Source organism: Lutra lutra, chromosome 14, assembly GCF_902655055.1.
Source record: "Lutra lutra chromosome 14, mLutLut1.2, whole genome shotgun sequence".
In the NCBI taxonomy this organism is placed as follows: domain Eukaryota; kingdom Metazoa; phylum Chordata; class Mammalia; order Carnivora; family Mustelidae; genus Lutra; species Lutra lutra.
Genome location: NC_062291.1, coordinates 31,051,975 through 31,077,450, shown reverse-complemented (window position 1 = coordinate 31,077,450; position 25,476 = coordinate 31,051,975). Strand labels below are relative to the sequence as shown.

General features: G+C 43.5%; 1 protein-coding gene across 3 annotated transcripts in view; it reads right to left on the bottom strand.

The window, feature by feature from the left end:
• Positions 1 to 13,297, bottom strand: part of TET1 (tet methylcytosine dioxygenase 1) — a 141,187-nt gene extending 127,890 nt beyond the window's left edge. For 2 of the 3 annotated variants that reach the window (XM_047702922.1, XM_047702925.1), the window contains exons 1-2: positions 13,038 to 13,296; positions 2,794 to 4,820 (exon numbers count right to left, since the gene is read on the bottom strand). In XM_047702922.1, the coding sequence (XP_047558878.1) occupies positions 2,794 to 4,698 (1,905 nt within the window). In that variant the 5' untranslated portion in view covers positions 4,699 to 4,820; positions 13,038 to 13,296. Of the gene's footprint in view, positions 1 to 2,793; positions 4,821 to 13,037 lie in introns of all 3 variants that reach the window. The other variant, XM_047702924.1, reaches the window with a different exon arrangement.
• Positions 13,298 to 25,476: the final 12,179 nt, after the last annotated feature.

The following is a 25,476-nucleotide window of genomic DNA, read 5'->3' as shown; positions in this document are numbered from 1 at the left end:
GCCTCTCCGTGAACTTATGGTCTATCTGGGGCCAGGGTTCAGTATAAGGACAACCAAATACATTCTTCAGAATCAGCTTGGTAAGTGATAAAAGTAAATCTTTTGGGGGGCACCTGGGTGGCTCAGCAGGTTAAGTATCTCACGTTTTGTTCGTTTGTTTGTTTTAAGATTTTATTTATTTGAGAGAGAATGAGAGTGAGAGAGAGCATGAGAGGGGAGAAGGTCAGAGGGAGAAGCAGACTCTCCATGGAGTTGGGAGCCAGATGCAGAACTCCATCCCAGGACTCCAGGATTACAACCTAAGTGGAAGGCAGCCCCTCAACCAACTGAGCCACCCAGGTGCCCCGGTATCCCACTCTTGATTTTGGCTCAAATCACGATCTCAGGGTCATGGGATCCCAAGCCCCACATCAGGCTTCGTGCTCAGTGGAGAGTCTGCTTGAGATTCTCTCTCTCCTTCTCCCTCTACCCTCCCTCACCCCCTCTCATCTTTCTCCCTCTGGCAGTCTCTCTTAAAAAAAAAAAAAAGAAGCTAGACTTCATCTATACTGGGAAGGCACAAAGAGCTCTTCTCTATTTCTGTTTTGTTTTGTTTTGCGTGAGATACATCACACAGAGTAGAGAACTAAATGTATTTAAGTAGGAGAATCATCAGGGTTTTAGGAAGAAAACTTGAACTGCACTTAAGAGGTTCAACATTGGGGCGCCTGGGTGACTCAGTGGGTTAAGCCGCTGCCTTCGGCTCAAGTATGATCTCAGGGTCCTGGGATCAAGCCCCACATCGGGCTCTCTGCTCAGCAGGAAGCCTGCTTCCCTTCCTCTCTCTCTGCCTGCCTCTCTGCCTACTTGTGATCTCTCTCTGTCAAATAAATAAATAAAATCTTAAAAAAAAAAGGGTTCAACATCCTGACTTCTCTTTTAGCTGGGACACTCACAACTATATCCCCAGTGCACAACCTGGAGTAGAAGTGCTGTAAATACTTGCTGGTAATAGAGAACACTAAAATTGTCCCAATAAAAGACAAAGGCATCAACTACAGAAGTAGCCAAGAAAATAGAAAGGTAGGAGTGCTCCAGTCTCATAGAACAAGAAATCTAGAAAAGTGAGAGGAAGGCCTCAAAGATGACTGAATTTTCCATTTTGGGTGACCATGTAGATGGTCAGTCGTTAAGTCAAATACATAATGCAAAAAGAGGAGCAGGTTTAGAAAAAAGAAAACAAACTGAACTATACCTATTAGAGATCACGTGAGTACTTTCAGCAATGATGGCATTTGGCAATGTTACAAACATGGAACTGTAAGATATTGCTGCTAGTGGTTTAGACATATGTTTGTAAACCATTTACTGGCCACTCCCACACATGTGAAGTGACTTGAATAAAAATTATCCATTGCAGTAAGGTTTATAATAACAGAATATTTTAGAAATACCTCAAATGCCCATTAATACATAATCAGTTAAATGTCCAACCTCATTTACAAAGGATCCAGTAGAAATTCAGCATTTGGGGACAGATAATTTAAGAGTGAAACAGTAAAGAATGACTAGGTTTAAGTTCACAATACTTTTAAATTAATCTCTTCTACTATACCTGTATTTATAGCAGACACAAAATAAGCATAACTTCAAATGATTGATCAAAAAATCATTAACACCATAGTTGGCATGTGTTTTAAAGGTCTGAAAATCAAGTATTAACCAAGTTCCATAAAATCCTTTAAATAAAGTCTAAGCCAACCAATATTTTCAGTACCGTAGGCTCATAAACTGTAATAATGAGAACCAATGTATCACTTTGGAGTTTGCAAACCATTTTGAACTTCTGATAATCCTAACAACCACATGGGGTATGTGAATCAGGCGGAAATCATCTGCCAAAAGTTAAGATTAAAGCTTTATTATTGTTATACCTTCAAAGGCAAAGTTTCAAAATGAAGAATACAGACAGTTTTATTCTTTCAAAAGAGTAGAAGTTTGGGGCGCCTGGGTGGCTCAGTGGGTTAGGGCCTCTGCCTTTGGCTCGGGTCATGATCCCAGGGTCCTGGGATCGAGCCCCGCATCAGGGTCTCTGCTCGGCAGGGAGCCTGCTTCCTCCTCTCTCTCTCTGCCTGCTTCTCTGACTACTTGTGATCTCTGTCTGTCAATAAATAAATAAAATCTTTAGAAAAAAAAAGAGTAGAAGTTTAATTCCACTGGTTCCTCAAGCTGCAAGGGAGTTAATTAATTTGTTCCACTCTTAATTTAAATTTAAGTTAAATCTGTAACTTCCATAAAAGACACACAACTAGCCAAAATAAGGCATAGTGGAAATCTTTGCAAAACCACATTTCATGTCATTTCCCTGTCTCCATCAAATCCCATAATGGAAAAACTTTATGTTCTAGTTTTCTGAGACAAATTCTAAAAATAAGCTAAAGTATTACTCACTGGACAAGATATACTTCAGGTAGATCCACAAATTCTTATAGATAATACAAAATGTTACCAAAGGGGGCACCGGGGTGGTTCAGTGGTTAGAGCCTCTGCCTTCAGCTCAGGTCATGATCCCAGGGTCCTGGCATCGAGCCCCACATTGGGCTCTCTGCTCAGCAGGGAGCCTGCTTCCCCCTCTCTCTCTGCCTGCCTCTCTGCCTACTTGTGATCTCTGTCAAATAAATAAATAAAATCTTTAAAAAAAAAAAATGTTACCAAAGGCAAAGGACATAATACTGAATCTGAATCACCTAGTCTCTGCACAGATCACTCTACGGAGCCCCACAGGCATCTCCCAGCCTGTGGGGATTTACTCACCTCCAAAGGCACGATGATGGATGGTTTCTTTTTCAGCTCCTCACATTTCCTTTTCTTACAGATCTGATGGCTGTTTTTTCTGTTCTTGCAGTAAGTACATTCACCACAATTGGTCTTCTGTTGGCAGGGCTCACAGACCCCACACCGCTTTCGTTTCTTCTTTTCCAAAGTAGGTAGCAAAGTTGTATAGGAAGGAGAAGAGGTACTGGCGAGTGACACTGGCCTGGACACCACTGTGGTGTTGAGGTCAGCCACGCTGGTCATGCCGATCTGGGAGCTCCCACCTTCCAATGGGCTGGGACCAGCCTGGGAAAGTTGGATAATGCCCTGGGAAGCATGGAAGAGTCCTTGCTCAGGGGCTAACGGGACCCCCTGAGTGTTAGCTGGCAGAAAGCTTATATGAACTTGCTTCTCATTTTCTATATTGCTAATAGTCATTATTGGAGGTACCGAACTTATCTCTGAGTTTGATGATGCCTGAGGAGTGTGACCAGAGCCCAAGGGCAAAATCTGCACAGCGCCCTGGACCTCAAGCCCATATGAAACAGTGCTCTGGGGCTCAGGCCATTCTGGGAGAGCATTATAGGTAGCAATTGGGTTTAGAGGAGCAGGAAGAAAGATAGGTGGGTCGGAGGCAGTACCACCACCCATTCCAAGGATTTGTTGGTCTAGGATAGAACCAAAGACCTCTCCTTGGACTGGAATAGCACCAGGCATCTCTGGTGGGTCTGGGGTCTCATCCAGAGCCTCTCCATGAATTATGTTAGCACCAGGAACTTCCCATTGATGTGGAACAGCACTAAAAGCCTGTCCTATGACAGGGGTGGTATTAGGAATTTCTGGTTGATCTGGGATAGCTTTGAGTACCTCTTGATGATCCGGTTTAGCACCAAGGGCTTCTTGTTCTGAGCTCGCCAAGAGGAGTTTTATTAATGAGGTAGGATATATGGACCCACCAATGGACAAACAGTTTCTAAGGTCCAATTCAGGTACAACCTTATTAAAGCTTGAGGTGGGGTAGCAATTACGTTCACTTTTGATGGGATCCAGGTATGAATCAGACAGCTTAAGAGATTCTACTCGTGAACCCAAATCTTCTAACTGAATGCTGGAGTTTCCTTCATAAGTAACCTTGAGGGCTGCTCTTTGGAGCAAAGGAGCACACAGAGTGTCCTGAGCAAACATTCTAGGGGAATCGTTGATATCATTCAAAGTCTCTTTAGAGAATAGTCCTTTGCCACCACGTGTCCCTTCTGATGACCCAGAAACGATCTCTACTATAGGATCACTCTGAGTGGAGACATTTACTTTGGAACCCTCCACCCTCTGGGACCAAGACTGGGTTGTCTCTTGGCTCTCACCTTTAAATAAAGATGCATTTTGTACACCAATTAGATTCTCTATATCGGAAGCAATTAGGGGGACTTGCGTTGAAACAGAATCATTTTCTGAGTGTTTTACTCCCATGTCAGTAACTACATTATAATCACACTCATGTTGCTTTTCTAAATTCTTCGGAGGTGGAACTTTCTTGGGTTTGGCTATGATCACTGGAGGTTGGGAGAGTCGTCTGCTAAGAGAGGTGCTTCGGAGAGCCATTGTAAACCCATTGCAAGTTAAGGATTCTGGGTTCTGAAAAAGAACCTCAGTCCTATCCAAATTCATTCGTGCTGCTCCAGCCCTTGTCAGAAGGCTTCTGACTGGCATAGGTGGTTTGGACTCTATTTTTTTCTTAACATCTCTTTCTTGAATTAATTGCTTTAATTTTCCAGGGCTCACAGTCTTGACTGATGCCACATTTTTGTTGGTTGCCTTAGATGGCTTCTTCAGTTGGCTGCTTTTCTTTCTGTTTAGATCTTCCCTCCTGACTAATCTGGAAGGTCTTGCATGGCGGGATCGAGACATAGCTACAGAGTAGGAAAAAATGAAAGGGCACAGGGAACAGAGTCATTGGTCCTTTGGAAAGTCTCACTTCTGAGGAGAATCTGGACGCAACATGGCTGAGCTCACTGGCAAAAGATTTTGGTCTGAAAACAACAACAACAAAAAAAAACGGGAGTGAGTCTTCTTCCTATGTATTCTCCCATTTGAAATATAATATCTACTAACAATTATTAATCAAAATTAGGGCACTGAGGTTTACTGCAAAAGAAAATATAAACACAAAAGATATTAAAGCATCCTTTAAACCCTGGATTCACAAATAAAGCCCCTTTAATTACTGTGACAACTGACTTAGTTGACGAAGTTCCATGCACAGGGTAAGCAAGGGGGGTTATTCTGTATTAGAAACCACAACTGTTGTAGTTACGTGTAGTTGAAAGGTCAAATCCCAATCTTTACAATTTTGGGTCCTTAAAAAATTATCTCTTAATCTCTTTCCTCAGCACATCACCACACAGGCAAAGATGTCATGTGTTGGACAGTAAAACTGGTAAAACCATAAGAAGAAGAGCCTTATTATAATCCAAGAAACTCTATTTGGAGATCCAATAATATTAGTTCCACATTCCAATGGACAGTCTACAAATTCTGAGCTTTACACATGCACACAAAAATAGCATAAAATCTGAGGAGTTAGTATTGATAGATTAGGTTACAAAAAAGACTCACGGGTCCAACAATTAACTGTTGAGTACCTACTATGTATAAGGAAGGCACTGTGGTGGGCACTGCCCACACCCAGAAATGATGTCCCTCTTTTCTCTTTCACCCGACTTAATCCAAAGACTGCTGGTTCTAAAATCCCTTCTACCAAGGGTCTCAAAAGTTTCATGATGAATGCCTAGGCAAGGAAATTGGAAATAAAGAGAAAATGAGATCATTAGAACAGTAAATCATACTAGGCAAGCAACTATTATTTGGAAGGTAAGCAAGAAAAAGGAAGAAAATGAAAGGGGACTAAGAGCTATCATAATTGTCTTTGGTATCCTCAGACTGCTTACCCTAATGCAGAATAAAACCAAACTATGAACAAGAATAAAGCTCACCAGGGGCGCCTGGGTGGCTCAGTGGGTTAAAGCCTCTGCCTTAGGCTCAGGTCATGATTCCCAGGGTCCTGGGATGGAACCCCTCATCAGGCTCTCTGCTCTGCAGGGAGCCTGCTTCCTCCTCTCTCTCTGCCTGCCTCTCTGCCTACTTGTGATCTCTGTCTGTCAAATAAATAAATAAAATCTTAAAAAAAAAAAAAGAATAAAGCTTACCATACAAGATGTATCAATACACTCCCTAAAGATCACAGAATCAAGAGTGTTACCATGGGTGAGGATTCTTTAACAGTTGACAAGTTGTTGGATTTGTAAGAAAGCATGGTACAGGATAGTTACCAAAAACTGGTCTGCAACCAAGTGAGCAACAGTCTGTGATAAAATCAGAAAAAAAACAGGCAGCATCATGTTTTTCATAAAGTTGAATTTATTCATTTTAAACAACTCTTCTTGGGGTGCCTGGATGGCTTAGTCTGTTAAGCAACCCACACTCTTGGTTTCCACTGGGGTCATCTCGGGCCATGATCTTAGATCAGGGGATGGAGCCCCACGACTGGCTCCATGTTGAGGGAGAGTCTGATTGGGATTCTCTCACTCTTCTCCCTCTGCCTCTCCCGCCATTCGCACTCAGGCTCACTTGCTCTCTCTCAAATAAATAGGGACGCCTGGATGGCTCAGTCAGTTAAGCCTCTGATTTCAGCTAAGGTCATGATACAGGGTCCTAGAATGAAGGTCCGCTCCCTGTCCCCCACCCCCATCCCCACAGGGGGCTGGCCTGCCAGGACACCACACTCAGCGGGGGAGTTGGCTTCTTCCTCTACCTCTGCCTCTGCCCCTCCCCCATTCGTTCTGCCCCTCCCACTTCATGCTCATGCGCGCGCGCTCTCTCTCTCTCAAATAAATTGTTTCAAATAATAAATAAATACATAAAACCTTTTAAAAATGTCCTTTCTTTTAAAAATAAAAGTCCTTTCTTTTGTGAAATGATAGCGATAGGTTTATTTTATACTGTTATTACTTGAGGAAGTAAAAATTTGACAGCCCTCTAACATTCTCCAATTGTGCGTTTGTTTTTGCTGTACTAATTCCATCCAGGTAATCCTGGGATGCACTGGTTGGTTTAGTAACTAGAGATGTGTCCATCAGAAAGCTTTGAGTTTGAATTTGTGATCACCAGCTATGTCCTCCCAGAACCTATTTAACTGAGTCAAAGTTTCTACATCAAAACGAGGTTGTTTTGAGGTATCACTGGACTCCTACAAGGAAAGCCTGGTGGCTTCCTAGTGGTATCTGAGGTTGAGGAGAGACGGGGGGGTGGGGGGGTGGGGGGGGAGGTAAGAAGGACTTTGGAAATAGGCAGACTTGGGTTCAGTTTCCAGCTCAGAAACATTACTAGTCATAGGATTCTGATATATTCCTTAGTCTCTCTATCCTTCAGTTTCCTCATGTATAATAGAATAGGAAATAGTACTGAACCTCATTGGGTTACCATGAGAATAAAATAAGATGACCTGTGTAAACACTTAGCACAGGGCTGGCATATAATAGATGTTTAATAATAAATGGGAGCTAAAAAAATAAAAGGCTGCTTATACTTCCAAAACACAAAAAAAGGGGTGCCTGGGTGGCTCAGTGGGTTAAAGCCTCTGCCTTTGGCTCAGGTCATGATCTCAGGGTCCTGGGATCGAGTCCCGCATCGGGCTGTCTGCTTGGCAGGGAACCTGCTTCCTCATCTCTCTCTGCCTGCCTCTCTGCTTACTTGTGATCTCTGTCAAGTGAATAAATAAAAATCTTAAAACACACACACACACAAAATAATAAGAGAAAACAAGCGAAAGGATGGTTATCATTATTAGAGGCACTTTAACCCACAGTCTGCTGTATTCTGCAAAACAAGATCCAGTTCTTTTGTTTCTGTTAACACTTAACACAGTAAGCCAGGTACTATAATAAAAGATCCCAGAGCACAACACTGAAAGTCAAAGTATTGTGCCTTTAAGACAGACTTTTTAAATTGACATTAGTGATAACATTAACCACAAGAAAAATAAGTCTGATAAATCTGTACTAAATACAAACACTAGACCAGACAATACTTCACTTGAGTTCTTGGCATCTAAGCTTACTGCTTTCCCCCTTTTCTTAAAAAAAGGAAAAAAAAGGTTTTGGCTTGCACTAACTTTTTGGCTGTGAAAAACTGTAGGATATTTTCTCCAAAGACCACTGCTTTTTGTACCAGTATTTTTAGAAAACAAAAGACACTCCAGTTCTAATCTCCAGAAAGTCAGCAGTCTTTATAAGGATGTTTTTTCAGATAGCAAAAAGCAATCCTTTCCATTCTTCAGAAATTCAACAATATCGGTATAAGCTCGCTTTATCTCTTGTATCAAGATTACATTGCTAAAAAATTATTAGGAGCATATAATCTCGGTATTGCAATCAGCCATGAAAATTAAAATTCACATATGTAGGCAAGTAATCTGGATATGCCAGAAGGTGTCATGGGATCTGCTTTTGAAAGTAGTTTATAAATTGATCTCAGTCCCATATATTTATTCTTTTATATTTTTAAATTAAAGTGCTTTAGAAATTCAGGCTTGTAATTAAGATAATGTTTACCATTCAAACCTTATCTCCTGAAAAAGAGCCTGCCAAGGAAATGGAAAAGGTATGAGCAACATGGATTGGGAAGATGTGGCCTCTTTAAATGGTAACAGCCTTTTTATGAGATCGTGAAAGAGGCCAATGACCCCTGAAAAACCCAACTGCAGGGGAGAAACCACTGGGTACCACCCAGCCAAAGAAACAGACAATCAGAAACAAAATAAGGGCTCCCACAAGATCCTAATTTTATCACCCTTGGCTCCACTGATGAAATGTGACCTTCTTTTGTGATAAACTAAGTTATCCCCAGGGCTGAACTCTGGGAGGAGAGGCAGCAAGCTTTTTTTTTTTTTTTTTTTGCTTTTTTTTTTTTAATTTGTGGGGGGAAAAAAAACAATGTAGTCCATTCTCTTAACAGGTCCATATTTAAATATGGAATTATCCCCACAGATCTCCTGATATTTATTTTCCTTATTAATCTGTAAACATTATTAGAGGCTCCATTTCCTTCTTTTTGGGTGCTTTTGTTTATTATAGAGTACTTAAGTCATACAAAAAGATATTTACAATTGAAAATTAATTCTACTTCCAGTTTTCATTTCTTTTTTTTCCCATTTTTCATCTCCGATGAATACTGACATTATAGTATTTCTCAAAATCAGTTTTATTCTACTCTAGAATATATCCAAGAGTCTGAGTGCTATAGAGATAGCTGCAGAATAATATTATCAGAGCAGAAAATAAGAAAATGGTGTTCCTGTTATTAAACAGATACCATAGGCCCTAATTATTTGCAATTCATTGATATGATTCTGGGGCTTCTTATTTTCCTGGAAGAGAAAACAAAATGAAACAAACAAAAAACCCCAACCACTATGGGACGCAAAACATTAGTTAGCAAGTCTTTTCACCAGAGGGCACAAAAGTAAAAATTCTTTTTCCTAAAATGTCCTTGTGATATAGGGGACTAGAGCATATGAGATCCAAACATCTTAAGCCAGGAGATAAGAGGTCAACATATAATTTCAAACAGGAAAGACATGATGTCAGCCTAAAGTAGAGAATATAAAGCTAAAAGACAGAGGGCAGAAGTGGCAGGAGCAGGACCAGGGTGAATATGACAAACATCCCAGTGTAAGGATCTGCTAATTATTCACAAGTAACATAAACCTACCTAACCAGATTGGTCAACAAATGGGATAAGGTATTTTCATCACTATTATTTGAGCTTACTAAGTATTCAACTTTTCCCTACAGACGGCCTTTTTTGTAATTATGGAAGTAATCCCCTTGCTTAAAAAATAAAAAGCTGACTTCCTAAACTGTATCAGTTTTCTGTAAAAGACAATGTTGATAGCACGACGTCAGAAAATCCTCTCCTACCTACATCCCTCCTCCTCCTGCATCTCCCAAAGTCCCCTGGGCAGGAAGTGGCTGAAATGATGGAACCATACAGCCTGCATGTCAATTTAAAATTATATTGCAACCCTTCCCACTACCAGCGGTGGCCAAAAAGAGTGGTGAGTATTTTCATCGTAGGGCTAGAGGCAAAAGAGGCTCTGATTTCATAGTCACTCCATTCAGTGCCTTAGAATTTAAAGCCTACTGCACTTGACTGAGAGAAAGAAGATGTTAAACATTTCTTTTAAAAGGCACCACCTGGGTGGCTCAGTGGTTTGAAGCCTCTGCCTTCGGCTCAGGTCATGATCCCGGGGTCCTGGGATCGAGCCCCGCATCGGGCTCTCTGCTCAGCAGGGAGCCTGTTTCCCTTCCTCTCTCTCTGCCTGCCTCTCTGCCTGCTTGTGATCTCTCTCTGTCAAATAAATAAATAAAAATCTTTTAAAAAAATAAATAAATAAATAAAAATAAAAGGCACCACCCGGCTTAGCTTCGTCCAGCAACTAAGTTCTACATCTAAAGGAAGATGAGGCGGGCGGGCTGCTTGCAGTTCCTAGATAGTCTTCTACCACAGGAAGTGTGAGAGCCCTCCGCACAAGGAAAGGCTGTTCAAGGAAACTCACTAGAATACTAGCAGATTTAGTCAAAGGCTCCTTCCATATGTAAAATAACCCCGCTGCCCTGCAGAGAGCAAGAAAAAAAAAGGCCTAAGAGGGCCACAGAAAAGGGAAGGGAGAAGTTAAAATGGAGATAGCATGACTCTTCCAAAAACAAGGAAAACATAAAATACAGGGGGAATAGTAAAAAGCCTAAAGAAGAAAAAGTCTCTTTAAAGGGGAGAGGGGGCGTAAAAGACAAGAGGAAGAGGAAGAGATTTATGGTAATAAAGGTAGAATATAAAAAAGATAACTGGGATCAAAATGCTGAAGACTAAAGGTAGAAGACCTAGGGGGAAAAAAGAAATTTAAGTGTGCAGGGAAAGAAGGATAGATGCAAAGAGAGTGGGGGAGGGGATGGACAAACCAGATAAAGAAGATTGGAGAGGGAAGAGAAACAAAGGGCAGAACCATGTCTGATTCAAACCTCTGACCTATCAATTCTGGAAGACCAAAGCTGAATTAGGTAGTTAACTCTCATTAAAATGGTAAGCGGTGGTGGAAGAGTTGTTAAGTCCCCGCTACTAATCTTTGCAGAGGGAAAAGGGACATTATGTGCCAATAACTCCCTTATATCTTGATTCTGAAGTTTAGCTGATTTCATAACATGGCTTTAAACACTGTCAGAGGCTAGCAGCCAACCTATTTAGGATCTCTTAATTGGGGAGGGAAGGGAAGGCAAGGTAACCTAAAACTGATTAAAATCAGAAAACACACCCAAAATCACAGTATGGAAGTCTTTCAGTTCTTGGAAACTATACGGACTAATCTCCAAACATTTCCTTATCTAGGCACCTACCTGCGTGTACCACCCTTGTTTAACTGTCGTCATAAATTCCTGATATGCCCTCAATTACTCTTGCCCTAACTGGTTAACAAGCAAATATAGATATATTTGCCTACATGCCTACATGCATGCATACATACATACATACGTGTGTTTGGCATCCTGAGGCCTAAAGAAGCCATCGTCTTTGCTTCATTAAATTTATTTTATTAAATATTGTTGGGAGGGGGGAGAAAGGCAAGTGAGCACTTTTGGGTTTAGGACCGACTTGAGGCTGCTGCCCTACAGCGCCGCCCTTCAACCCATCCCGGTGCGGCGCGCAGCGCACCCCACGGACACTAAACTGTGCACCTATCTTCCACTCGCTTCTCGTCTCGAAGCATTTACACCTTATTTCTTCATAAACTGTCCATTACCATGTATTGTGCAGCTCATGTGGTACTGGAGACTGGAACCGGGGAGGAGTGGCAAACGAGTGACCGAGGCAAAATGGTTAATTTGGGAAGAGGACGAGATGGGGGCGGGGGAAACACTCCTAGTTCAAGCAATGTTTGTTTTCTTGGTAATACATTCATTTTATTGGGTCCGAAATGCGCAATTTGGGTTCCCCATTCATGTGAAAAGCCTACTGGAGACGGCTGGCAACTTCCTGACCACTTTTTGTGGAACTGTGTGGACTGCAAACAGCCCTTCCAGAAGCTCAATCAGTTGGGGGTCTGGGTGGAGGGAGGAAGAGAGGAGCGAGGGAGCCGGAGAGAGATCTAGCCCCTTCCCTCCCCGACACGTGAAGGGCTGGCGGCCCTGGCAGCAGGCTCCGGCCGGAATCCGGCCCCTCCCCGGCTCCACCGCCCCCGGTTCCACGGCCCCCGGGATCCCGCCAGTGCGACTGACGCGAAGGCAACGCCAGCGCGCTCGGCGACCTGGTGGCGCTCAGAAGAAGTTTCAAAAAGCCATTTTGACAGAACACCAATTCTATCCCTACTCCCTTCCTCCCCGATCGGTGTAACTCCGGGTCACCTCGGGTCTGACTCCCCTGCTACCTCCACTCTAAAGTTTCATCCTTGGAGTCCCCTCCCCGAAATGCTCAGGGAGGGAAGTGCCAAATGTTTCCCAACGAACCTATGCCCGACACGAGCGTGGGGGAGGGAGAAAATGTTTGGGGGGTGCGCTTGATTATGCGACAGGACGGGTTCCCCACCCGCAACTTGCCCTAACTCCTCCAATCTTAAGGCGCCGGACTTTCAAGTCTCCTAAGAGGCGCATGGGTCGCCGGCACCTTCAGGGATCCCCGAAGGTACACTTGCCCTCCCCCAGCCCAGCTGCGGCGGCGCCTGAGGTCCGAGCCCAAAGAGCCCCGGGCCCCGCTCCCCCCCACATCCCCCCCAATCCCGCGCCGCAGCTGGGCCTCGGGGGCAGGCGGCCGAGTCCTCCGGCCGGGGGCATTGTTTACCACCCGCAACAAAAGCTCCCCCAGCGGCTCAGGGCAGGGGGTCTCCGCGGGGAGTGGGCCCACCCCTGAGGACCCGGAGGAGCCGCGGACGCCCAGCTCTGGCCCTCATCCCAGCTCCAGCCGAGTACCGCCCCTCGCACCCCCTTCCGGCCTCGGCGTGAGGGTCCCCGCACCCCTGCCCTCTGCCCCGGCCCCAGCTCACCACTGGCCGGCTCAGGCTGAGAGGGCAGCACGCGTGCCCCGGCTCCAAGCCCGCACCAGCCCTCGGGCAAACTTTCCAACTCGCGCGGGTCCCCACAACTTGGGAGCCCAGGGCCCCCGCGGGCGCGAGGAGCTCGAGCGGGCCCAGGGCGGACACCTACCGGCTGCCTGGCAGGGTCAGGGCCCGAGCCCCCGGGGTGGGCGGCAGCTTCCCAAAGGTCCACGGGCGAGAGGCAGGTAGAGTTGCATGACTGGGGCGGGGCAGGGGGTTGTCCCAGGGGGCAGACCCGGGAGCCCAGGGACCGGCGGCTGAGCGCACAAAGCGGTGCGGGAGCGGATTGCGCTGCCTCTCCCCGCCAGGTCAGCCCCCCGGAGCAGCAGTGTCTCCCCAGGACAGACCTCAGGGAGTGAAGCAGGGGCTCTGCCTTTGCTGGACCCTGCACCACTGAGCTACAGTCAAAATGCGAGCTGGATTTCCCCAAACTGGAGCTGGACTCCCCTCTCGACCCTTACCCCTCCCCTTGGCCCTCCTCTCTCATAATACCCTTTTTTTTCCCCCCCTTAAGGTCAAAAGAGAGTATTGGACTGGAAGAGAGGTGTCAAGTTTTTCTTGTCATTATCTTTTTTTTCCAAGGGGCCCTTGGGCTGAGAGACAAATTTTAGGGTTTCTAAATTGAGTGTTTATAGATAGATCAAGGGAATGCCTGATCAGAGATGACACAACTGAGCCATATCTAGGGTGCACATGATGGTAAACTGCCCTCAACATCAAAGAGAGGCCCTAAGAGAGCTGTGTTCCCTTGACTCTACACTTGATGTCTGAAAAGGTCATCATTACATTTTTGTTAGCCATTTGGCCCTTGCACATTGAGGTGGTCATATTCACTTCATGGATGAAACAATGAAGGCTCCAGAAGAAGTAAGTTATCAGCATTGGAAGGAATAACCAGGTACATTATGCCAAATTAAGACTGAGTGGTGCATGGGGTGCCTGGGTTGCTCAGTGGGTTAAGCCTCTGCCTTCAGCTCCAGTCATGATCACGTTGGGCTCTCTGCTCAGCAGGGAGCGGGCTTACCCCCCTCTCTCTCTCTGCCTGCTGTTCTGCCTACTTGTGATCTCTCTCTCTCTCTGTGTCAAATAAATAAATATATATATATATATTTTTTAAAGACTGAGTGGTACATTGGAATTTCTCCCTAAATGTTGGATGGCTATTGCTTCTTCCAGCGGTCAGTCATGACACAGACAAGGGAATCCAGGTCTTTCCTGGGCTCACAGTGGCAATGAAAATGGTATTCATGGAACAATCATTCCTCCCACGCCAAAACTTCAGCTGGAGAGAAAGACTTACCCTATCATTACTTTCAACACCGTTCTACCCCCATTCTCCACCTAAGTTTTATTCTTTGGTATACTTGCTTCAATAAGCATAACCAGATTGTTCCTTTGAGAAAGATTCCTAAACTTTCAACCTTTCTCACAGACTGATTCATTCAAATTTATTCTTGAGCTAGGATATAGGTATACAGAGATGAATAAAATTTACCTCTTAAACAGGAGGAACCTGAATCCTGGGTGGCAAGCAGAACAAACTAATGACTGCTCTACAGTGTTTTCAGAGCTACAGTCAGATAAATACCTTAGCTGGAGAAAGTAAAAACACGTGGCCTTTGAAATAAATCTTATCTGCAATAATGGGCTTTTCTCAGTGTTTCCAGAAGCCTAATTATTAATACATGTCAGAAACAACCTAGGACCTAGATGAAAAGAATGTGCCTGGGGGGTGCCTGGGTGGCTCAGTGGGTTAAAGCCTCTGCCTTCGGCTCAGGTCAGGATCCCAGGGTCCTGGGATCGAGCCCCGAATTGGGCTCTCTGCTCAGCAGGGAGTCTGCTTTCCCCCCTCTCTCTCTGTCTGCATCTCTGCCTACTTGTGATCTCTGTCAAATAAGTAAATAAAGTCTTAAAAAAAAAAAAAAGAATGTTGGGAGAACTTGACTCATAACTTGATCTCCATAAGAAACAAAAAAGAAAGAACATTAAAAACAAAGAACAAGATGGGCGCCTGGGTGGCTTAGTGGGTTGAGCCGCTGCCTTCGGATCGGGTCGTGATCTCGGGGTCCTGGGTCGAGTCCCACGTGGGCTCTCTGCTCAGCGGGAAGCCTGCTTCCCTCTCTCTCTCTCTCTCTGCCTTCCTCTCCGTCTACTTGTGATCTCTCTCTGTCAAATAAATAAATAAAATCTTTAAAAAAAAAAAAAAAAAAAACAAAGAACAAGGGCACCTGGGTGGCTCCATGGTTAAGCATCTACCTTGGGCTCAGGTTATGATCCCAGGATCCTGGGATCAAGCCCAGCATTGGGCTCCTTGCTCAGCTGGGAGCCTGCTTCTCCCTCTGCCCGCTGCTACCCCTGCTTGTGCTCTTTGACAAATACATAAATAAAATCTTTTTTTTAAAATGTCTGTGATTTTTAAAAAATGTCTATGGTAACACTCATTCCCTTCATTCCATAAATGTTAGTTGAATCCATACCTATGTGCCAGGCACTGTTCTAAACTCCGGGAAAACAGCAGTAGCAGAATGAAACCTCTGCCCTTGTGGAGCTTGCATTCCATAATGGAGTGGGCGTGGGAACAAAAATAAAGAAGGCAAAGAAGCAGAATCCATATAGTGTGTCAGATGGTGATGGTTAGAGGGAGGAGGAGAAAAACAGGGAAGGGGACAGGGAGTTCTGGGGAAAGTTGCAATTTTAAAGATTTTATTTATTTATTTGAGAGAGAGAGAGAGGGGAGAGGGGGAAGAGAGGCAGAGGGAGAAGGAGAAACAGACTTCCCGATGAGGAGAGCCAGATGAGGTACTTGGATCCCAGCACCCTTGGATCATGATCTGAGCTGAAAGCAGACACTTAACCAACTGAGCCACCCAGGTGCCCTGAAAGCTGCAGTTTTAAACACAGCAATGAGCTCATTGAGTAGATCTGAAAAAGATAAGGGAGGGAGCTGGAGGAGATTTTATGTGTAGGAAAAAGCAAGTGCAAAGGCCTTGTAGGTGAAATTGTGTTTGTGGTAACACAACAATTTCACTGCGTTTCACAACAGTATAGTACTGGAAATTAATATGTCAGAAAAAAGTATAGAGCACTCCCATTGGCCAACTCTGGGACTATTTTGAATTTGGAAAAGAGGTTTCATTTGGAAAAACAAATGTGAGAGTCATCAGCATGGAGATAATAGTCATTATTATTTTATTTATTTACCCAACACAGGGCTTGAACTCATGACCATGAGATTAAGACCTGAGCTGAAATCAAGAGTCAGACAGCCGTCCAGACACCTCCACATGTACATGATATTTATACTCACTTTGGTATCTGAGTCTTAAACATCTCACCAAACATCATCAGGCCCATCTGAACCTATCAGAAAAAGGGTCTGGGGGCGCCTGGGTGTCTCCGGTGGTTAAACATCAAATAAATAAATTAGATTTTTTTTTTTAAGATTTTATTTCACAGAGAGAGACACAGCGAGAGAGGGGAACACAAGCAGGGGTAGGGGGAGAGGGAGAAGCAGGCTTCCCATTGAGCAGGGAGCCTGACACGGGGCTTGATCCAGGAACCTGGGATTATGACCTGAGCCCAAGGCAGACGCTTAACGATTGAGCCACACAGGATCCCCACTTAAAAAAAAAAAAAAAAAAAAAAAAAAAAAAAAAAAAATTAAGATTTTATTTATTTGCTTAATTTTTTTTTAAAGATTTTATTTATTCATTTGACAGAGAGAGAGAGATCACAAGTAGGCAGAGAGGCAGGCAAAGAGAGGGGGAAGCAGACTCCCCGCTGAGGAGGAGCCTGATCCATGTGCGGCTCGATCCCAGGACCCTGGGATCATGACCCGAGCCGAAGGCAGAGGCTTCAACCCACTGAGCCACCCAGGCGCCTCTTTACTTAATTATTTGGCAGACAGAGATCACAAGTAGGCAGAGAGGCAGGCAGAGGGAGAGAGAGGAGGAAGCAGGCTCCCTGCTGAACAGAGAGCCCCAGACGGGGCTGAGATCATGACCTGAGCCTAAGGCAGAAGCTTAACCCACTGAGCCACCTAGGTGCCACTAAACAAAATCTTAAAAAAAAAAAAAACAACAAAAAAAACATATATCTTAGAAAAAAAAAAAAAAGGAAAGGGGTCTGATATTTATAACAGAATCTAAAAGGCTGAAGAATTCATGAGGAACTAGTCAATAACGTAAAGTGTCTACCTAAGAAGAAGAAAAAAAAGTGAAATATAACTAATTTCATCTTATCTGCGTATTAATTTACCTTAGGCAGTGCTCTAGGAAAAAAAATATACATATATTCTCCTCAAACACATACACACACACACACATGCACACACACATACACCCATACACAGTTTCTTTCCTAAAGAATATAATCTCAATTGGCAAAAATTTTTAAATTTGGCAATATTGTCTCTTCAGCAAATGGTGCTGGGAAAACTGAATAGCAACATGCAAAAGAATGAAACTGGACCATTTTCTTACACAACACACAAAAATAAACTCAAAGTGAATTAAGGACTTAAATGTGGGCCCTGAAACCATAAAAATCCTAGAAGAACACAGACATCAGAGAGCATCTGACATCAGCTATAGCAACCCTTTGTTGGATATGTCTTCTGAGGCAAGGAAAACAAAAGCAAAAATAAATTATTGGGACTACATCAAAATAAAAAGCTTCTGGGGTGCCAGGCTGGCTCATGGTAAAGCAGGTGACTCATGATCTCAGAGTTGGGAGTTCAAGTCCCACATGGGACCAGAAGCCTACTAAAAAAAGAATAAATAAAAATAAAAAAAATTTTTTTTAAAAATCAACTAAACTAAAAGACGACCTACTAACTGGGAGAGGATATTTGCAAATGATATATACAATAAAGGGTTAAGATCCAAAATATATAAGGAACTGATATAACTCAACATCAAAAAAAACAAATAATAGTAAAAATATGGGCAAAAGACATGAATACGCATTTCTCTGAAGAAGATGCACAGATAGCCAATAGACACATGAAAACATGTTCAACATCAGTCATCATCAGGGAAATGCAAATCAAAACCACAATGAGATATCATCTCACATCTGTCAGAATGGCTACAATAAAAGAACACAAGTTTTGGCAAGGATACTGAGTAAAAGGAACTCTCTTGCACTGTTGGTGAGAATGCAAACTTGGGCAGCCACTGAGAGAAAGAGTATGGAGTTTCCACCAAACTGGAGTTTCCTCAAAAAATTAAAAATAGAACTTACTTCTACTACTGGATATTTACCCAAAGAATATGAAAATACTAATTTGTAAAGATACATGTACCCTTGTTTATTTCAGTATTTACAATAGGCAAATCATGGAAACAGTCTAAGTGTCCATTAATAGAAGAATGGGTAAAGAAGGGGTGCTTGGGTGGCTCAGTTGATTAAGTGTCTGCCTTCAGCTCAGTCATGATCCCAGTGTCCTGGGAGGAGCCCTGCCTCGGGGGCTCCCTGCTCAGTGGGGAACGTGCTTCTCCCTTTCCCGCTGCCACTCCCCCTGCTCATTTGTACTCTCTCTCTCTCAAATAAATAAATAAAATCTTGGGGCCCCTGGATGGCTCAGTGGGTTAAGCCTCTGCCTTCGGCTCAGGTCATGATCTCAGGGTCCTGGGATGAAGCCCTGCATTGGGCTCCCTGCTCAGCAGAGGGCCTGCTTCCCCCTCCCCCTCTGCCTCCTCTTCTGCCTGCCTCTCTGCCTGCTTGTGATCTCTCTCTCTGTCAAATAAATAAGTAAATAAAATCTTTACCAAAATTTAAAAAAACCCACAAAATAAAAATAAACAAATAAAATATTTTTTAAAATTAAAAAAATAAAGAAGATCTCACACACACACACACACACACACACACACACACACACACACACTGGAATATTACTCAGCCATAATAAAGAATGGAATCTCGCCATTTGCAATATGGATGGATCTAGAGAGTATTATGCTAAGTGAAGTAAGTCAGTCAGAGAAAGACAAACACCATAGGATTTCACTCACATGTGGAATTTAAGAAACAAAATAAATGAGCAAAAGTTAAAAAAAAAAAGAGAGAGAGAGAGCGAGAAACCAAGAAACATACTCTTACCTACAGAAAACAAACTGATGGCTACCAGAGGGGTGGGGGGATGGGTGAAATACATGACGAGGACTGAAGAGTACACTCATCATAATGAGCACGGAGTAACGTATAGAATTGTTGAATCACTATCTTGTACACCTAAAACTAATATAACACCATTAACTACAGAGGAGTTAAAATACAAAATAAAATAAAAAGTTGGCAACACTGTACTAGTTTTGGTGAGGACATCTTATACATTCCTGGTACGGTAAATGGCAGGACTAAGGAAGACAGACCAAGTATTCTGTATTAGGAGATCAGGGGTGGATGGATAGACTGGTAGATGATATAATAGTGGGTGGGAGAGAGTTAATTGCCCTGTGGTGATCTAGAACAGCACAATTTGCATGATACTAGAAGATAACAGGGGAGGCTCCACAAGCTATAATAGCTTACCTTTTTTTTAAAGATTTTATTTATTTATTTGATAGAGAATGAGATAGAGAGACACACAGAGAAGAGGGTCAGAGGGAGAAGCAGACTCCCCACCAAGCAGGGACCCCCATGTGGGACTCGGTGCAGGAAGTCCAGGATCATGACCTCCGTCGAAGTCAGTTGCTTAATCCATTGGTCCAACCATGCTCCCAATAGCTTAGTTTTGAGAAAGGTCTATTGTCTTGTCCTGCCTGGGTGGCTCAGCCAGTTAAGCTGTCAACTCTGGATTTCGGTTCAGGTCCTGATGTCAGGGTCCTGGGATACCCTGCACTAGGCTCTGTGCTCAGTAGAGAGAGGATTCTTTCTTCCTCTCCCTCTCTCTGTTCATGCTCAGTTGCTCACTTGTGCTCTCTCACTTTCTCAAATAACTAAATCTTAAAAAAAAAAATATTGAAAAACATCTATGCTGTCAATTCCGCCAGGAGTTCAAGAGAGCAAGAAAACTTAGAGCAGAAAAGATTCAAGGGAATTACCAGAGGATTTGCACTGAGCAAGTCTGTAGGAATTCAGGGCATTTATTGGTCCATTTAATGGCAGACGCAGACCTAAAGCCCTTTTTTACTCAAGTTTCTAAATTGAATTCAAAAATTGTCAAGAATGCACAGGGGCGGGGTACCTGGGTGGCTCAGTGGGTTAAGGCCTCTTCTTTAGGCTCAGGTCATGATCCCATCAAGCCCTGTATTGGGCTCTCTGCTCAGCGGGGAGCCTACTTCCTCCTCTCTCTCTCTGCCTGCTTCTCTGCCTACTTGTGATCTCTGTCTGTCAAATAAATAAATAAAATCTTAAAAAAAAAAAAAAAAAGGAATGCACAGGGTCCAGACAACACATGGTGGATACAAACCAAAAGACATTTCAGTGCAGAAGGTGGAAGGAAGGAAATCAAATTAGTATTCTGAAGGAAAAAAAAAAAACTGATATTGCCAGAATTGTTTTGAAAGAAAGTAGGATTGGCATGTCTTCGCAGTAATTGTAAAGCATGAAGACATATTCTAGTTATGATGATGAAACAGTATCTTTTATATTACAGACAACTTCCAAAAAGAACCAAACTTCAAATGGAGAACTATCTGTGGCCAAAGTGAGCTTGTTCTGGTGCAAGCTACTTCCCTACTTCTAATGACAAGATTAGGCCATTTTCTCCTTTTTATGCCTTGTCCAGCGAATTCACTGGTAACCTTTTCAATCCACTAATTCAATTGTTCTCATAACATCTCCCAAACTCAACCAGGAAGCATCCCCACTTGACCTCTAAATTCCCATCATCCATTTCCTCTACTGCTTGCAAGCAGCAGAATTCTCTTAGAGCCTTAGCCAGCTTCAAAATCTCAAGACCTAAATCTGCCTGAAGTCTTTATTGCTCCTTAGTTCTCCCTGTCTGGGGAGATTTTTAGCCTCTTTCTGCCATGGGACCTGTTCTAAGCCTTCATTCCCCTCACTATTAAAGCTGCCCATAGCCCAAACTGTCAAGTGAGGCCCTCAAGCAATAAATTTCTTTCTCTCTCTCTCTCTTTTTTAGATTTTATTTATTTATTTGACAGAGAGCACGAGAGAGCACAAGCCAGAGGAAGAGCAGAGGGAAAGGGAGAAGCACGCTCCGCACCGAGCAGGGAGCCCTTCACCGGGCTCAATCCCAGGACCCTGAGATCATGACCTGAGCTGAAGGCAGAGGCTTAACCCACTGAGCCACCTACGTGCCCCCAAGCAATAGATTTCTTACTTACCTTTCCCACCCTTCCTCAGCAGTACTATTTCCTTCCTTTGCTAAAGTGTCTTCCCTGTTATATGGCTGCTCTGTAACTTTTGCCCTGGAGCCCATAGTGTCCATGCTATTTTATTTAAGCTGTTTTTGCTATTTTTTTTAAATTTTTTATTTTTTATAAACATATAATATATTTTTATCCCCAGGGGTACAGGTCTGTGAATCACCAGGTTTACACACTTCACAGCACTCACCATAGCACATATCTCTCCCCAATGTCCATAACCCCACCCCCTCTTCCAACCCCCCTCCCCCCAGCAGCCCTCTGTTTTGTGAGATTAAGAGTCACTTATGGTTTGTCTCCCTCCCAATCCCATCTTGTTTCATTTATTCTTCTCCTACCCCCTTAATCCCCCATGTTGCATCTCTACTTCCTCATATCAGGGAGATCATATGATAGTTGTCTTTCTCTGATTGACTTATTTCGCTAAGCATGATACTCTCTAGTTCCATCCATGTCCTCCCAAATGGCAAGATTTCATTTCTTTTGATGGCTGCATAGTATTCCATTGTGTATATATACCACATCTTCTTTATCCATTCATCTGTTGATGGACATCTAGGTTCTTTCCATAGTTTGGCTATGGAAGACATTGCTGCTATAAACATTCGGGTGCATGTGCCCCTTCGGATCACTACGTTTGTATCTTTAGGGTAAATACCCAGTAGTGCAATTGCTGGGTGATAGGGTAGTTCTATTTTCAACATTTGAGGAACCTCCATGCTGTTTTCCAGAGTGGTTGCACCAGCTTGCATTCCCACCAACAGTGTAGGAAGGTTTCCCTTTCTCCGCATCCTCACCAGCATCTGTCATTTCCTGACTTGTTAATTTTAGCCATTCTGACTGGTGTGAGGTGATATCTCATTGTGGTTTTGATTTGCATTTCCCTGATGCAGAGTGATGTGGAGCACTTTTTCATGTGTCTGTTGGCCATCTGGATGTCTTCTTTGCAGAAATGTCTGTTCATGTCTTCTGCCCATTTCTTGATTGGAAATGGGTGTTGAGTTTGGGTGTTGAGTTTGCTAAGTTCTTTATAGATTTTGGACACTAGCCCTTTATCTGATATGTCATTTGCAAATATCTTCTCCCATTCTGTCAGTTGTCTTTTGGTTTTGTTAACTGTTTCCTTTGCTGTGCAAAAGCTTTTGATCTTGATGAAATCCCAATAGTTCATTTTTGCCCTTGCTTCCCTTGCCTTTGGCGATGCTCCTAGGAAGATGTTGCTGCGGCTGAGGTTGAAGAGGTTGCTGCCTGTGTTCTCCTCAAGGATTTTGATGGATTCCTTTCTCACATTGAGGTCCTTCATCCATTTGGAGTCTATTTTCGTGTGTGGTGTAAGGAAATGGTCCAATTTCATTTTTCTGCATGTGGCTGTCCAATTTCCCAACACCATTTATTGAAGAGGCTGTCTTTTTTCCATTGGACATTCTTTCCTGCTTTGTCGAAGATTAGTTGACCATAGAGTTGAGGGTCTATTTCTGGGCTCTCTATTTTGTTCCATTGATCTATGTGTCTGTTTTTGTGCCAGTGCCATGCTGTCTTGATGATGACAGCTTTGTAATAGAGCTTGAAGTCCGGAATTGTGATGCCACCAACTTTGGCTTTCTTTTTCAATATTCCTTTGGCTATTCGAGGTCTTTTCTGGTTCCATATAAATTTTAGGATTATTTGTTCCATTTCTTTGAAAAAAATGGATGGTATTTTGATAGGAATTGCATTAAATGTGTAGATTGCTTTAGGTAGCATAGACATTTTCACAATATTTATTCTTCCAATCCAGGAGCATGGAACATTTTTCCATTTCTTTGTGTCTTCCTCAATTTCTTTCATGAGTACTTTATAGTTTTCTGTGCATAGATTCTTAGCCTCTTTGGTTAGGTTTATTCTGTTTTTACTATTTTAAGGGCCCTTCTTTCTCGCATCTTCCATTGTTTCTTCAATGCTCCATCTTCCCTGCCTTCTAGATTCTTTATGTTTGGCACGCCCAGGTCACCCCTTTGCCTGATCTTGCCCTCCCATCCAATTTCAGTCCCATTTCTCTCCATGACAAATTCTATTTCTTGCTGTTTCTTGTTCCTATAAAATCTATTTGTCCCCAAGCCTACTGACCCACTCTCCAGAGGTCACATTCCCAGCACACCTTCATGCTGCTTCCCCACCCACCACCTTACTTTCCAAGACATACCTCTGTCCTGGAATTCTGTGGCACGTGTAGGCCATCCTTGGTCTTATCTTACATGTCCAGCCAAAAGCCATCAGCATCTTCTCTCTCTTCTTCAGAGTTCTCTCGGCACTACAAGGGCTTGAGGACTCCTGGTCCAGCAGAAGACTTCCAAAGCTGAACATAGCCCAGAATATTTTGCTTTGTTACTCCAGCCCATTATCTCTCACCTTGGAAACCAGGGGCGATGTTCCTGATCTGTTTTCCATTCATTTTTACCTGAAGCATTCTGGGTCCTGCTCCATGCTGATGTTTCTCTATGTCGCATGTAGTGACCTCCACCTATTAGGCACTTTTTTCTTTTTTAAGAATTTATTTATTTATTTATTTATTTACTTAAGAGAGAGAGAGAGCGAGCACAAGAGAGCCTGAGCAGGGAGGAGGGGCAGAAAGAGAAGAAGACAGCTCCCAGCAGAGCAGGGAGCCCAATGTGTGGATCCCAGGACCCTGTGAGCATGACCTGAGCCAAAGGCAGATAGATGTTCAACCACCTGAGCCACCCAGGAGCCCCTATTAGGCACTTTAAAAGCAATTGCCTGAATTATTTCTGGACATTGTCTTCCTCCCCACTGAGAATTCATTCAAAGAGATCTTAACTACCTGGTGAGTCTCTCCTAACAAACATATTTTCTCTGGCTTTGTGAATAGAAGGGATGGAAAGGTTGAAACAGATACAGGTCTGCCTGGAATGTCTTTCCTCCTGTTCTGTCTCTCCTTCCTCTATACTACTCTTATTCTTGTCGATCTGGCAAACTTATCCTCATCCCTCAAAACTCAGCTCACAGAGCTCCTTGTCTGTGAAGCCTCATGAAATGACCCAGGCAGAATCAGGAGTGTCACAGCTCCCTCCACATGGCGTCTGCTACATTTCCACATCTCTGTCATAACGCTTCTCACACACTCCACTCCACTTACCAAGCTGTATGCCCCTCAAGGGGCTTATCTTTCATTTTTATATCCCTAGTGCTTAGCTCGGGACCTGGCTCATAGCAGACAGGAAACAGCTGAAGAAATTTGGGGGAGGGGCACCTGGGTGACTCAGTAGATCAAGCGTCTGACTCTTGGTTTCTTTTTTTTTTTTTTTTTAAAGATTTTTATTTATTTATTTGACAGACAGAGATCACAGGTAGACAGAGAGGCAGGCAGAGAGAGAGAGGGAAGCAGGCTCCCCGCTGAGCAGAGAGCCCCATTTGGGGCTCGATCCCAGGACCCTGAGATGATGACCTGAGCCGAAGGCAGCGGCTTAACCCACTGAGCCACCCAGGCGCCCCTGACTCTTGGTTTCATCTTAGGTCATGATCTCATGGGTCATGAGATCCAGTTTGGAGTAGGACTCTGGGCTCAGAGGGGAGTTGGCTTGAAGTTTCTCTCCCTCTCCCTCTGCCCCTCCCCACCCCTGCACACACACTCTCTCTCTTTCTCCCTAAAATAAATAACTAAAACTTAGAAAAGTGTTTTTTTGTTGTTAAATACCTCTCTGAGGTCTGATTTAAACTCTATGGCTGCCATCCAGCAATTGTTTGCACAATTGAGACTAGTTTTGTTTTTGTTTTCTTTTTTTTTTTAAGATTTTATTAACTGGGGTGCCTGGGTGGCTCAGTCGGTTGAGCATCTGCCTTTGGTTCGGGTCATGATCCCAGAGTCCTGGGATGGAGTCCCACACCAGGCTCCCTGCTCAGTGGGGAGTCTGCTTCTCCCCCTCCCTCTGCCCCTCCTCTCTGCTCATTCTCTCATTCTCTCACTCTCAAATAAATAAATAAACTCGTTTAAAAAAAAAGATTTTATTCTTTATTTATTTGAGAGAGAGAGAAAGAGAGAGAGTGAGCCGGGGGAGGAACAGAAGAAGAGGGACAAGCAGACTCTGTGTTGAGCACAGAGACTGACGAGGGAGCTTAATCCTACACCCTGAAACCATGATCCAAGCCAAAATCAAGAGTCAGATGCCTAACTGACCAAGCTACCCAAGTGCCGCAAGACTAATTTCTTTATAA